The sequence below is a fragment of the Equus caballus genome, chromosome 28 (genome assembly GCF_041296265.1).
Source record: "Equus caballus isolate H_3958 breed thoroughbred chromosome 28, TB-T2T, whole genome shotgun sequence".
NCBI lineage: Eukaryota > Metazoa > Chordata > Mammalia > Perissodactyla > Equidae > Equus > Equus caballus.
Window position 1 is genome coordinate 43,802,047 of NC_091711.1, and position 15,016 is coordinate 43,817,062.

At 39.8% G+C, this 15,016-nt stretch overlaps 1 protein-coding gene across 4 annotated transcripts in view; it reads left to right on the plus strand.

Moving 5' to 3' along the window:
* The first annotated feature begins 1,532 nt into the window (after window positions 1-1,532).
* WBP2NL (WBP2 N-terminal like) overlaps window positions 1,533-15,016 on the plus strand; it is a 42,535-nt gene continuing 29,051 nt past the window's right edge. For 2 of the 4 annotated variants that reach the window (XM_023631051.2, XM_014736923.3), the window contains exon 1: window positions 1,533-1,715. In XM_023631051.2, coding sequence (XP_023486819.2) covers window positions 1,654-1,715 — 62 coding nt within the window. In that variant the 5' untranslated portion in view covers window positions 1,533-1,653. Of the gene's footprint in view, window positions 1,716-1,876; window positions 2,147-15,016 lie in introns of those variants that run through there. The other 2 variants (XM_070253739.1, XM_070253740.1) reach the window with 2 other exon arrangements.

Consider the following 15,016-nt stretch of genomic DNA (forward strand, 5'->3'; position numbering starts at 1 on the left):
CTGAGGGATGCAGTGCTCTGGGTAGCCTGTCTCTTTCAAGGAAAACAATGTTTATTTTTCGTAGCTTTTCCTCTTCTTTCCAGAAGGCGTAAAAACCAAGTCTATGAAAGCAGTGGACCCATCTTGCCTAGAGATCTGCCTATTTTACAGTGAATAAGAGTTAAGAATTTAAACTTAATGCATTCATTTCTCTCTTGTCTTTTTTGAACTTAAAGCAATCCTTCCTCTCCTTGAGGTTCCTGCTCTCTTCTGTAGCTAGCAAATAACACACCTCTCACTTGTACATTATTTCTCTGAATTTGAATGTGATGACCATATATGCAATTGTGTTTGGGACCTCAATATTCTGTAGGGTGAGTGCACAGTATAGATGAACAGTGGGGGTTCAAGGCTGGAGCAAGGTAAGTCAGGAGGTTCTTGGAGTCATTCAAATAAAATGATGAGGGCCTGAACTAGAGTGGAAATGCCACACCACGATGGAGAGAAGTGAGAAGATTTGAGCGATAGAGCAGTTTTGTGAACTTAAAATGTCACAGCTGAGAGAAACCTAAGAGTTCTTCTAGTCCAATGCCTTCATACAGATAGGGAAACTGAAGTCCAGAGAGGATAACTGTCTTGTCCAAAGTTGCACACTTAGTAACCAGTGCAAGATGGGGACCAGATCTCAGTGCTCCTTCCTCTGCTTCACACCATTCCTATTGCATTTCATTTATTCTATAGTCTTGTACTTATATATATATATGTTTCTGAAATCAGAATACAGCTTACAACTGATGACATGCCAGTTTATTTGCCAACTTTTCTTCTTAGTGTACAGTTAAAAATGGTGCATCTTATAACTGACAGCATCTCAAATTCGATGAAATACAGTAGTCCAGAAGGTGTTAACATCCCCTTGTTTGAAGCTCTCTGGTGCTATTTGTGAAGTTTAAAGGAGATAAGAACATGGACAATATTTTAGTCTTCAAAGCAATTCCGGTATAATGTATCCCACCAGATCCTCACAATCACCCTTTGGAGGAAGCAGGGCAGACGCTGGCTGACACAGGCTCTCTCCATCTTGGAGCAGGCACGGACTCTCCCTTCGTGACCCAGCTCATGCACCCATTGCTGGGTGCTGCCTCACGAGAAATCGGCCCTATTCCAGGCTTTCTCTAGCGGGAAAAAGTTCTGCTGGCCTGAGGAGAGGTGAGGAATCCTTCTGGACTCTTTCTTCAAAGGGCAGGAGTTCTCTGACTAGGGCCAGGGAGAGCGCCAGAAAATCCTGCTTTTAACTTTGATTTCTCACAAGATCAATTCAAGGCCACACCCGTGGACAGCCGGGCAGGCCTGCCGGGACGACGACGCAGGAGCCAACAGGGCGAGTGGAGGTCGACGTGGCCACTCACCTATCACCCACACCTCCGCGCTCTGGGGGCGGAGTCCATCCCCTGGGCCCGCCCCTTCCCCAAGAGGGGCGTGTCTCGACCCTTACTCTGCCTGGCCCTCTGACCGCTGCCTCCCACGTGACCAGCCGCCTCGCCCTCTCACTCACTCCCCGTCCTTGCGCCATAATCCCCGCCTTCCCCTTCAGAGCTCCGCCCCCCCACGGCTTGGCGCAGGCCCCCCTCCCCCTTCCCATCTCGGGGGCGGCAGGAGGGGGCTGGGAGCGAGATGGCGGTGAACCAGAGCCACACCCAGAGCCGCAGCGGGGTTGTCGTTCCTTTTGGCGAAAGGTGCCTGAGGGGAAGCCTGGGATGTGGTCAGAGGAGGGAGGACACCACGGGGTAGAGCTGGCGGCTTGCAAACTCTCAGCGAATCAGACACTTTCCCGCCTTTCCCGGGCGCGTCCCGCCGACTCCCTCCGCTCCATGAGGGCGCGCGCCTGCTCGCGGGCGGTCCGGACGGAGGCGGGGCCTCGCACGTGTGAGGGCGGGATGGCTCCTCCGCGTGAGTGAGCGTGGCGGTGGCGGCGCTGGGCCAGAGGCTCGTGTCACCTCGGCAGAAAGATGGCAGCGCCCTGGCGGCGATGGAGTCGCCCCGCCACTCGGGTCGCGTGCGGCTGCCGTTGGGAGCGCGCGGGTTTTGCGGGGCGACGGCGGCCGGGGGGCCGTGGGCGCTCCCTGCCCCCACTCCCGGGAACAGGGTCCCGGGCTTCGGGGAGGAGGTAGGGGCATGAGTGTGGATCATTCTGGAAAGATCCCGAACTGTCGGCCTCCTCTGGCCCTCAGCACTTCCCAAAGCCCCCTGTCTTCGCCCCAGCCAGGGAGGTAGATGACTGCTCTTACTTTATGGAAAAGATGGGGACCGGAAGAAGAGCAGCCGAGGGGGAACGCCGCCGCCGCGGCCTCGCACCGTCGCTGTGCGGCGTACCCGCTGCCCCTCCCCTCGGTCGGAGCAGCCGCTTCCACCGCCCCACCGGCTGCCTCGCCTCCGCTCCCCAGCCCCGTTTCCCGCGGTCCCTCCCGGCGTCCCCGCGGTTCTTCATCGCGCTCCTCTCTGGCTCCGATGCGTCCTCGTTTTCTTCGCTCTCGCCCGGTCGGGCGCCTCGGAAACCCCGTGCCGTGCTCGGGGAAGACCGAGCACACCTAGGTCGCTCTGAAGATCCGGGAAGACGGGACCCAGTGCTGAAGTCCAGAGCTTCTTCCACGCTTGCTTCCCCGGAAGATGGTCTTGGCTGACTTGCACGTGCCGCCGGGGCGGCGCGTCCCGCCTTGCTCCCCGGGGACCTCGGCTTCTTCGTTCGGCTTCGCGGCTGGGGTGCCTGCTGGCCGCGCGCGCCAGCCTGGAGCGCCGTGGCCCGTGTGCCCGGGGCTCTGTGCCCTGAGGCCCCTTCTAATCTGCTGTTTGGTGTCTTCTCGCTCAGGCTATGGGTTTATGTCTCTGCTTTTCTCTTTGTGTGTTGGAGACGGGAATGAAGCATGTTTGAAAAAAAAAAATTATAACAGGAACACGGATTTTATGGTCCTTTGAATTATCTTTATGGGGTCCATTCCGTGCTCTTGAATACTTAACATAGCCAAGCACTGTTCTAAGAGCTTTATACTTGCAACTGCTCTGTCTACAGTGAGGGTCGGTAGGATGTCCCTAATTTCACAGGTGGGAAAACTGAAACAGAAGGAATTTGCTTAAAATCGTATGGCCAGTGCATATGGGAGAGCTTTGATTTGGGTCCGAACTTGGTACGGTGCATTAACTTCTCTACTCCAGCTGTCCCTCCAAAAGGAAGAGAACTGTCTCTGTCCTCGTCAAACAAGGCCCTGTCGGTGCTCTGCTTCCTGGATAGAGACGACTTTGAAGAAATAGGTTGAAAGGGCGTAGATTCGTTATATTTTGACTTCTCTTGCCTGTTCGCAATACGGTTTGGGAAATTCATCACAGCTTGGCTGTGTTTGGTGGAGACTTTTTTCTTATCTCAGCTGAGAAGTCATAAATGTATGGGCAGGACTCTACTGGTAAAAAGGGAAGACATTGAGGTTTTTTTTTAAACCCATATTCTAAAGCTTGTGGAGATTATACCATGCGTTTATTGTAGAAAAACTGGAAAAAAATTTAAGTTACACCAGATTCCAATAGCCAGTGGTTTTTATGTTGTCATCTGTATCCTTCTGTACTTTCCCCTATGGAAACTTACAATCCTCCCCCCTCCGCACTTTGTAACTTGCTTTCCTCATTTACCAATATATTGGGAATGCATTCCAGTATCAATATTTACATCATTATTTTCAATGGCTGGTATTCAGTATGGGCAAATATTTACTTAAGCCCCTATCTGGGATATTCTGGTTTCAATTTGTCATTGCTATAAACATTGCTGCAGTAAACATTTTTGAAAACGTATTTTTTACTTTTTATTCAGATCATGATAGTTTACAACCTTGTGAAATTTCAGTTGTACATTATTGTTTGTCAGTCATGTCATAGGTGCACCACTTCACCCTTTGTGCCCATCCCCTAACCCACTTTCCCCTGGTAACCACTAATCTGTTCTCTTTGTCTACATGTTTAACTTCCAGATATGAGTGGAGTCATACAGAGATTGTCTTTCTCTATCTGGCTTATTTCTCTTAACATAATACCCTCAAGGTCCATCCATGTTGTTGTGAATGGGACGATTTTATCCTTTTTTATGGCTGAGTAGTATTGTATTGTATATATATACCATATCTTCTTTATCCAATCATCTGTTGATGGGCACTTAGGTTGCTTCCATATCTTGGCTATTGTAAATAATGCTGCAATGAACATAGGGGTGCATAGGACTTTTGGAATTGCTGATTTCATGTTCTTTGGATAGATACCCAGTAGTGGGATGACTGGGTCATATGGTATTCCTATTTTTAATTTTTTGAGGAATCTCCATACTGTTTTCCATAGTGGCTGCACCAGTTTGCATTCCCACCAGCAGTGTATGAGCGTTCCCTTTTCTCCACACCCTCCCCAACATTTGTTACTTTTTGTTTTGGTTATTTTTGCCCTTCTAATGGGCATAAGGTGATAGCTTAGTGTAGTTTTGATTTGCGTTTCTGTGATGATCAGTGATGATGAACATCTTTTCATGTGCCTATTGGCCATCCGTGTATTTTCTTTGGAGAAATGTCTGTCTATGTTCCCTGCCCAGTTTTTGATTGAGTTGTTTGATTTTTTGTTGTTGAGTTGTGTGAGTTCTTTATATATTATGGAGATTAACCCTTTCTTGGATATATGACTTGCAAATATTTTTTCCCAATTGTTGGGTTGTTTTTTTGTTCTAATCCTGTTTTCCCTTGCCTTGAAGAAGCTCTTTAGTCTCATGAGGTCCCATTTGTTTAATCTTTCTATTGTTTCCCTTCTCTGAGAAGACATGGTGTCCAAAAAGATCCTTTTGATACTGATGTCAAAGAGTGTACTGCCTATGTTTTCTTCTAGAAGCCTTATGGTTTCAAGTCGTATCTTTAGGTCTTTGATCCATTTTGAGTTTATTTTTGTGAATGGTGAAAAAGAATGGTCAATTTTCATTCTTTTCCATGTGGCTGTCCAGTTTTCCCAGCACCATTTGTTGAAGAGACTTCCTTTTCTCCATTGTATGCCCTCAGCTCCTTTGTCGAAGATTAGCTGTCCATGGATGTGTGGTTTTATTTCTGGGCTTTCAATTCTGTCCCATTGATCTGTGCACCTGTTTTTGTACCAGTACCATGCTCTTTTGATTACTGTAGCTTTGTAGTATGTTTTGAAGTCAGGGATTGTGATGCCTCCAGCTTTCTTCTTTTTCCTCAGGATTGCTTTAGCAATTCGGGGTCTTTTGTTGCCCCATATGAATTTTAGGATTCTTTGTTCTATTTCTGTAAAGGATGTCATTGGGATTCTGATTGGGATGGCATTGAATCTGTAGATTGCTTTAGGTAGTATGGACATTTTAACTATGTTTATTCTTCCAATCCATGTGCATGGAATGTCTTTCCATCTCTTTATGTTGTCATCAGTTTCTTTCAGGAAAGTCTTGTAGTTTTCATTGTATAGGTCTTTCACTTCCTTGGTTAAATTTACCCCAAGGTATTTTATTCTTTTTGTTGCGATTGTGAATGGGATTGAGTTCTTGAGATCTTTTTCTGTTAGTTCATTGTTAGCATATAGAAATGCTACTGATTTATGTATGTTGATTTTATACCCTGCAACTTTGCTGTAGTTGTTGATTATTTCTAATAGTTTTCTAATGGGTTCTTTGGGGTTTTCTATATATAAGATCATGCCGTCTGCAAACAGCAAGAGTTTCACTTCTTCATTGCCTATTTGGATTCTTTTTATTTCTTTTTCCTGCCTAATTGCTCTGGCCAAAACCTCCAGTACTGTGCCGAATAACAGTGGTGAGAGTGGACACTCTTGTGTTGTTCCTGTTCTCAGAGGGGTGGCTTTCAGTGTTTGTCCATTGAGAATGATGTTGGCTGTGGGTTTGTCATATATAGCCTTTATTATGTTGAGGTACTTTCCTTCTATACCCATTTTATTGAGAGTTTTTTAAATCATAAATGGATGTTGGATCTTGTCAAATGCTTTCTCTGCATCTATTGAGATGAACATGTGGTTTTTGTTTCTCATTTTGTTAATGTGGTGTATCACATTGATTGACTTGTGGATGTTAAACCATCCCTGTGTCCCTGGTATAAATCCCACTTGATCACAGTGTATGATCTTTTTAATGTATTGCTGTATTTGGTTTGCTGGATTTTTGTTGAGGATTTTTGCATCTGTGTTTCATCAGTGATATTGGGCTGTAGTTTCCCTTCTTTGTGTTGTCCTTGTCTGGTTTTGGGATCAGGGTGATGTTGGCTTCATAGAATGTGTTAGGAAGTGCTCCATCTTCCTCAATTTTCTGGAATAGTTTGAGAAAGATAAGTATTAAATCTTCTTTGAATGTTTGGTAGAATTCTGCACAGAAGCTGTTTGGTCCTGGACTTTTATTTTTGGGGAGGTTTTTGATTACTGTGAAAACTTATTTTTGCCCACTTGTCAAAACGTTTCTTTGGGATTTGTTCCTGAGAGTGGAATTGTGGGATCAGAGGCCATAGACTTTATTTGTTGGTTGGTTGGTTTTTTGGTGAGGAAGATTTGTCCTGAGATTTGCCTAAAAAATCTGCATCTTTTTTTGCTTGAGGAGCATTAGCCCTGAGCTAACATCTGTGCCAGTCTTCCTATATTTTGTATGTGGGTGGCCACCACAGCATGGCTGATGAGTGGAGTAGGTCAGAGCCTGGGTTCTGAACCTGCAAACATGGGGTGCTGAAATGGAGTGTGTGGAACTTTAACCACTCGGCCACTGGGCTGGCCTCAAGGGCATAGACTTAAAAAAAAGATTAAAATATATTTTAAAAAATACAAAAATTCTTGTCAAAAGTACTTTAAAATATATAGCTATATATAGAAATATATTTTTTTGCAAAATCAATCTACAGCATTATATCAATTTATGTTCCTCTCAATACTCTGAGTGCCCATTTCACCACACCTTTGGCAACATCTGGTGTTAGTCTTTGATAACTCTGCCAGTCTGATAAGTAAATAATGGAATCTTTAAAAAATTTTTTTTATTGCTAGTGAGCTTAGTTTTTCATATGGTTATTGGCTATTTATATGTCTTTGGTAAATTTTCTTGGTTCATAAATTTTCTCCATTTTTTACTAAATTGTTCATTTTTTTGTGTGTGGTAAAAAATAAAATTTATCATCTTAACCATTTTTAAAAGAGTTAAAATTGTGTATATTTAAGATATACAACATGGTGATTTGATATACATATAGATAGTGAAATGATTATTATAGTCAAGATAATTAATGTATCTTCTCACATAACCATTTTTTTTGGTGAGATGAGTGTGTCTGAAATCTACTCTCATCATATTTCCAGTGTTCAATACAGTATTAAGTATAGTAATTATGCCTGTACATTAGATCTCTAGACTTATTGATCCTACATAACTACAAATTTGTACCCTTTGACCAACACCTCCCCATTCCCTGTTGCCCCCCTCCAGCTCCTGTTAACCACCATTCTACTCCCTGCTTCTATGCATTTAACTTTTTTTTTTTTTTGACTCCACATACAAGTGAGATCATACAATATTTATCTTTCTCTGGATTATTTCACTTATCATGATGTCCTTAAGGTTCATCCATGTTGTAGCATCGACAGGATTTCCTTCTTTCTCATGACTGAATAATTCCATTGTATACACACATATATATATATACCACATCTTCTTTATCCATTCATCTGTTGATGGACACTTTGGTTGTTTCCATATCTTGGCTATTGTGAGTAATGCTGCAGTGAACATAGGAGTGCAGATATCTCATTGGTATCCTGTTTTCATTTCCTTTGGATATATACCAAGAAGTGGGATTGCTGGATGATATAGTAGTTTTATTTTTATTGCATTGATTGATTTTTATATGTTGAACCATCCTTGCATTTCAGGAATGAATCCCACTTGATCATTGTGTATAATCCTTTTAATGTGCTGTTAATAATCAATTTGCTAGTATTTTGTTGAGGATTTTTGCATCAGTATTTTTCAGGGTTATTGGTCTGTAGTTTTCTTGTTTTGTAGTGTCTTTTTCTGGATTTGATATCAGGGTAATGCTGGCCTGATAGAACGATCTTGGAAATGTTCCCTCTTCTTCAGTTTTTGGGAAGATTTTCAGGAGGATTAGTGTTAAGTTTTCTTTAAATGTTTGATGAATTCTCCAGTGAAGCCATCTGATCCTGGGCTTTTCTTCATTGGGAAGTTTTTGATTACTGATGTAATCTCCTTACTTGTTATTGGTCTGTTCAGGTTTTGTATTTCTTCATGATTTAGTTTTGGTAGGTTGTGTGTTCCTAGGAATTTATCCATTTCTTCTAGGTTATCCAATTTGTTGGCATACATTTGTTCATAGTATTCTTATGTAATCTGTTTTATTTCTGTGATTTCAGTTGTAATATCCTCTCTTTCATTGCTGATTTTAGTTGAGTCATCTCCTTTTTTAATAGTGTAGCTGAGGGTTTGTCAATTTTGTTGATCTTTCCAAAAAACCAGCTCTTAGTTTCACTGATTTTTTTTCTATTGCTTTTCTGTTCTCCCTTTTGTTTATGTCTGCTCTAACCTTTATTGCTTTCCTTCTGCTAGCTTTGGGTTTAGTTTGTTCTTTAGTTTCATGAGGTGTAAAGTTAGGTTGTTGATTTGAGATCTTTCTTCTCTTTTAATGTATAGAGTTACAGCTATAAAATTCCCTCTTAACACTGCTTTTGCCACATCCCATAGTTTTGGCATGTTGTGTTTTCATTTTCATTTGTCTCAAGGTATTTTTTTAATTTCCCTTGTGACTTCTTCTTTGATACATTGGTTATATAAGAATGTTTTGTTTATTTGTTTATCTTTTATAGTTTTCTTTATGTATTTTTTTCTCTCTTTTTTTTAAAGATTGGCACCTGAGCTAACAACTGTTGTCAATCTTCTTCTTCTATTTTTTTCTTCCCAAAGCCCCCTAGTACATGGTTGTATATTCCAGTTGTGAGTGCCTCTAGTTGTGCTATGTGGGATGCTGCCTCAGAAAGGTGCCATGTCTGCACCTGGGATCCAAACCGGTGAAACCCTGGGCTGCTGAAGCGGAGTGCACAAACTTAACCACTCACCCATGGGGCCAGCCCTGAATATTTTGTTTAATTTCCACATGTTTGTGGATTTTCCAGTTTTCCTTGTGCTGTTGATTTCTAGTTTTCATTCCATTGTGATCAGAAAAGATGCTTTAGATGATTTTAATATAATCGAATTTGTTAAGACTTGTTTTGTGGCCTAACATGTACTGTATCCTGGAGAATGTTCCATGTGCACTTGAGAACAATGTATATTATGTTATTGGGTGGAGTGTTCTGTATATGTCTGTTAGGTCCAATTGGTCTACAGTGTTGTTCAGTTCCTCTATTTCTTTATTGATCTTCTGTCTGGTTGTTCTATCCATTATTAAAAGTGGGAGTGTTGATGTCTCCTACTATTATTGTGTTACTTTCTGTTTCTCTCTTTAATTGTGTCAAAGTATAATTTATATATTTAGGAGCTCTGAAGTTGGTTGTATAAATATTTATAACCGTTCTATTTTATTGGTAAATTGACCTTTTGATCACTATATACTGTCTTCCTTTGTCTCTTATAACAGATTTCTGTAAAAAAAATTTAAAGTCTGTTTTGTCTGATATTATTAGGAGAGCCACTCTTACTCTCTTTTGGTCACCATTTGCGTGGAATATCTTTTTCCATCTTTTCGCTTTTAGCCTGTGTGTCCTTAGATCTGGAGTGAGTCTCTTGTGGACAGCATATAGTTGAATTGTAAGTTGTTCATCTTTTGATGGAGGGTTCAAATATCAGAACCATTTCTCTTTAGTTAGGAACCTACTTACAAGTTGTAAATAAAAAGTATGCAAAATCTTTGCATATTTAGTATCTGGCACTTAGTTAGGGCTTAATGAATCATATGGACATTAACTCAGATTCAGATGATTAACTATTGGAACTTGAACTTTTGCCTGAGGTTCTAGTTAGTGTTGGAGGCGGGATAGTATTTGATAGCCTTAGCTGAATGGTGCTGTGAAATTTTTTATACAGTTTTTACCCCTTTCTTAAAAATCTGTTGTTTCTACATTATAACATTTACCAACATGGTGAAAATTCATTCTTTGTTTCACTGTACTATGCTTTCATTGAATTTTTGCAATCAATATGCCATCCTTGTAGGACAGTGGTTCTCAGTCTGGGACGAGTTTGCCCCCAGGAGACACTTCTGATTTTCACGATTAGTGTGGTTACTGCTGGTATTTGGTGGGTAGAGGCTAGGGCTGCTGCTAAACGATCTACAGTGCACAGCACAGCCTCCCAACAACAAATAATTATCCAACCCAAATGTGCCAAGATTGAGAAACCCTGGGTAGAAGATGCCGACCCAAGCATTTGTCAGAAAGAAATTCAAGAGTACTCCTACCTCCTGAACATTTCAACATGTCTAGAGCCAAATTTATGTCCCCACTCCCCAATAAACTTTGTTTTCTGATTCCCCTATTTCTTTGGAGGCAAAAGTCACCTGGATTTCTCACGATCTTTTTGTCTCCCAGATCCAGTGAGTTACCAAACTCAGGGGATACTTTCTTCACGGTCTTTTAAATTAAATTACTTATTGAGGTTTCACACTTAAACTATAAACCCACTTTTTTATTGAGGTAAAATTCACATTACAAAATTTGTCATTTTAAGGTGTACAATTAACTTTTTATATTCACAATATCATGCAACTGTCATCATCACCTAGTTTCAGAACACCTTCATCACCCCAAAAGAAACCATGTACCCGTTATGCAGTCACTCCTCATTCTTCACTCAACCGAGCTCCTGACGTCCTTCAATCAGTTGGCTTTCTCCCTCTATGGATTTGCCTGTTCTGGACATCTCATATAAATGGGCTTATAGAATATGTGGCTTTTTGTGTCTGACTTTTACTTAGCATAATGTTTTCAAGCTTCATCCATATTGTAGCATGTATCATTCCTTTTTATGGCTGAATAGTATTCCATTGTATGGGTATACCAAAGTTGTATGTCCATTCATCAATTGGATTGTTTCCACTTTTTGACTGTTATGTATAATGCTGCTATGTACATTTGTGTACAAGTCTTTGTGTAGACATGTGTTTTCATTTCTCTTGGGTATATACGTAAGAGTGGAATTGCTGGACCATATGGTAATTCTATGTTTAACTTTTTGAGGAACTGCCAGACTGTTTTCCACAGCAGCCGCACCACTTTACATTTACAAATCTTTGCCAGCATTTGTTATTTTCCATTTTAAAAGGTAATCATAGCCATCTAGTTGTTGTGAAGTACCATGATTTTGATTTGTGTTTCCCTAGAGGCAAACGATGTTGAGCATTATTCATATGCTTATTGGCCATTATTTATTTGCTTTGGAGAAATGTCTATTGAAGTCCTATGCCTATTTTTAAATTGGGTTGTTCGTCTTTTTGTTGTTGAGTTGTATGTATTTTTTATATATTCTAGATATTAAACCCTTGTCAGATATAAGATTTTCAGATATTTTTCCCACTCTTTGGGTTGTCTTTTCAATTTCTTTACAGTGTCCTTTAATCCACAAAAGTTTCTAATTTTGATGAAGTCCAGTTTATCTATTTTTTCTTTTGTTACTTGTGCTTTTGGTGTCATATTTAAGAAACAGTTGCCTAATACAAGGTCATTAAGTTTTACATCCATGTTTCCTTCTGATAGTTTTAGCTTTTACCTTTAGGCCTTTGATCCATTTTGAATTTATTTCTGTATATGGTGTGAGGTAGGGGTCCAGATTCCTTCTTTTGCGTGTGATTATCAAGCTGTCCCACCACCATTTGTTGAAGAGACTATTCTTCCTTGTTGAATGGTCTTGGAACCTTTGTCAAAAATCAATTGACCATAGATGTTTGAGTTTATTTCTTGACTTTCAATTCTATTCTGTTGATCTATATGTCTATCCTTATACCAATACCACCCCATTTGATTATTGCAGCTTTTAGTAACTTTTGAAATCAGGAAGTATGAGTCCTGCAACTTTGTTCTTCTTTTTCAAGATTATTTTGGCTATTTGGGATCTCTTGCAATTCCATGTGAATTTCAGGATCAGTTTTTCCATTTCTGCAGAAAAGCAGTTAGAATTTTGATAGCAATTTTGTTGAATCTGTATATCATTTGGGGGAAGCATTGCCATCTTAATATTGATTTTTTCAATCTGTAAACATAGGATATCTTTTCATTTATGTAGGTCTTTAAAATTTTTCAGCAGTGTTTTGTAGTTGACAGTGTACAGGTCTTATATCTCCTTGGTTAAATTTATTTCTGAGTCTTTTATTCTTTTGGATACAAATATCAATGCAATTGTTTTCTTAATTTCATTTTGACTGATACTTGCTAGTGTATGAAAAATATAACTGAATTTTGTATGTTGCTCTTGTATCCTACACCTTTGCTGAACTCAATTATCTCTAGTTGTGTGTGTATGTATATGTGTGTGTTCTTTAGGATTTTCTATGTATGAGAGCATGTCATCTTCAAATAGAGATAGTTTTACTACTTTTCCAATGAAGGATGCATTTTATTTCTTGTTCTTGCCTATTTGCCCTGGCTAAAACCTCACGTACAGTATTGAACAGAAGTGGCAAGAACAGAAATCCTTGACTTGTTCCTGATCTTAGATGGAAAGCTTTTAGTTTTTCAAAATTAAGTATGATGTTACCTGTGGGTTTTTAATAAATGCCCTTTATCAGGTTGAGGAAGTTCCCAATATTCCTAGTTTGTTAATTTTTTTTTAACCATAAAACAGTGTTGGATTTTGTCAAATGCATTTTTTCATTCTATTAACATTGTGTATTACCATAGTAATTAATTAATTACCATACTATTGATTGATTTTCATATGTCGAACCTCCCTTGCATTTCTAGCATAAATCTCACTTGTCATATAATCTGTTTAATATGCTGCTGGATTTGGTTACTTACTATTTTGTTGAGTATTTTTGCATCTATATTTATGAGATATTGTTCTCTAGTTTTCTTTTGTTGTGATTCCTTTGTTTGGCTTTGGTATGAGGGTAATACTGGCTCATAGAATGAGTTAGGAAGTGTTCCAACAGTTAGGAAGTGTTTGAAAGAGTTTGAGAAGGGCTGGTGTTAGTTCTTTAAATGTCTGGAGAATATTCCAATAAAGCCATCTGATCTTGGGCTTTTCTTATTGGAAGTTTTAAATTATTTATTCAATCTCTTTACTTGTTAGAGGTTTATTCAGATTTTATTTCTTCTTTAGTCAATTTTGGTAGTTTGTTTCTAGGAATATTTCCATTTCATCTAGGTTATCAAATTTGGTGGCATATTATTGTTCATATATTCTCTTATAATCCTTTTTATTTCTGTAAAGTCTGAGATAATGTCCCCACTTTTATTCTTAATTTTAGTAATTTGGGTTTTCTCTCTTTTTTTCTTGGTCAGTCTAGTGAAATTTTGGTCAATTTTGTTGATTTTCTCAAATAATTAACTTTTGGTTTCATTGATCCTCTCTATTGTTTTTCTATACTTTATTTCATTTATCTCTACTATAATCTTTATTATTTCCTTCCTTCTGATAGCTTTGGGTTTAGTTTGCTCTTGCTTTTCTAGTTCCCTAAGATGGAAGGTTAGATTATTGATTTGAAATCTCTTTTTTAAAATGTAGGCATTAAAGCTATAAATTTCTCTCCTAAGTGCTGCTTTTGCTGTCTCTCAAAGGTTTGGTATGTGTGTTTTCATTTCATTCATCTTGAAGTATTTTCTAAATTCACTTATGTTTCTTCTTTGACCCACTGGTCATTTAAGAGTGTGTTATTTAATTTCCACATACTTGTTAATTTGACAGATTTCATTCTCTTATTATTTCCAATTTCATTCCATTGTGGTCTGAAAAGATACTCTGTATGATTGCAGTCTTTGTAAATTTAGTGAGACTTGTTTTCTGGCCTAACATATGGTCTGTCCCGGAGAATGTTGCATGTGCACTTGAGAAAAATGTATATTCTAGCTTTGTAGGTGGAGTGTCCTTATATATTAGGTCTAGTTGACTTTTGTTAGGTGCATCCATATTTATAATTGCTAAGCCTTTTTTGATTATTGGCCCTTTTATCATTATATAATATTCCTCTTTTTTTCTTGTAATAATTTTTGTCTTAAAGTCTATTTTTTTCTGATATTGTTATAGCCACTCCAGTTCTCTTTTGGTTACTGTTTGATGGAATATCTTTTATCATTCTTTCATTTTTAACCTACTTGTGTCTTGGCGGCTCAAGTGAGTCTTTTTTAGATAGTATACAGTGGTATCATGTTTTTAAAAATATATTCTACCAGTCTCTGACTTTTAATTGGCAAGTTTAATCCATTTACATTTAATGTAATTAGTGATAAGGATTTAACTTCTGTTCTTTTGCTATTTGTTTTATGTATGTCTTATATAAGTTTTTCTTCCTCAGTTCCTCTGTTAATGCCTTCTTCTGTGTTTAAAAGATATTTTCTAGGGGGGTGACGTCAGCAACATGGCAGCATGAGCTCACCTGGGACACTCTCCTCTCCAAATTACCACTAAAAAGAGCAACTGCTTTCCAACCAAAAAAAAAAAAATCCTAATAACAGAAATAGTCAGAGACCCACACCAGCCAAACGACGGAAGGCAGAGAGGCTGGAGCCAGCCTTGGAGGAGCTGGAACGGGGTAGGAGAGAACTTTTCTCCCTCCCCTAGAGACTGGGATCACTGCTGCGGGTGCGGGAAGGAGAGGAGGAGGGGCGATGCATCCTTGGGGGTCATCCAGGACTCCCACCGCCAATGCAGGGGAAACCCTCTAACAGGGGAAAGCTTTCACTTGGGGGAACCCCAGCAAGCCAGGGCCTCGGGAGATCAGAAAGCGAAAGCTGATCTAATACAGGTCAGCATGAGTGAAAGTGCCCCTCCTCCCCGAACCCCCGCTGCGTGCCG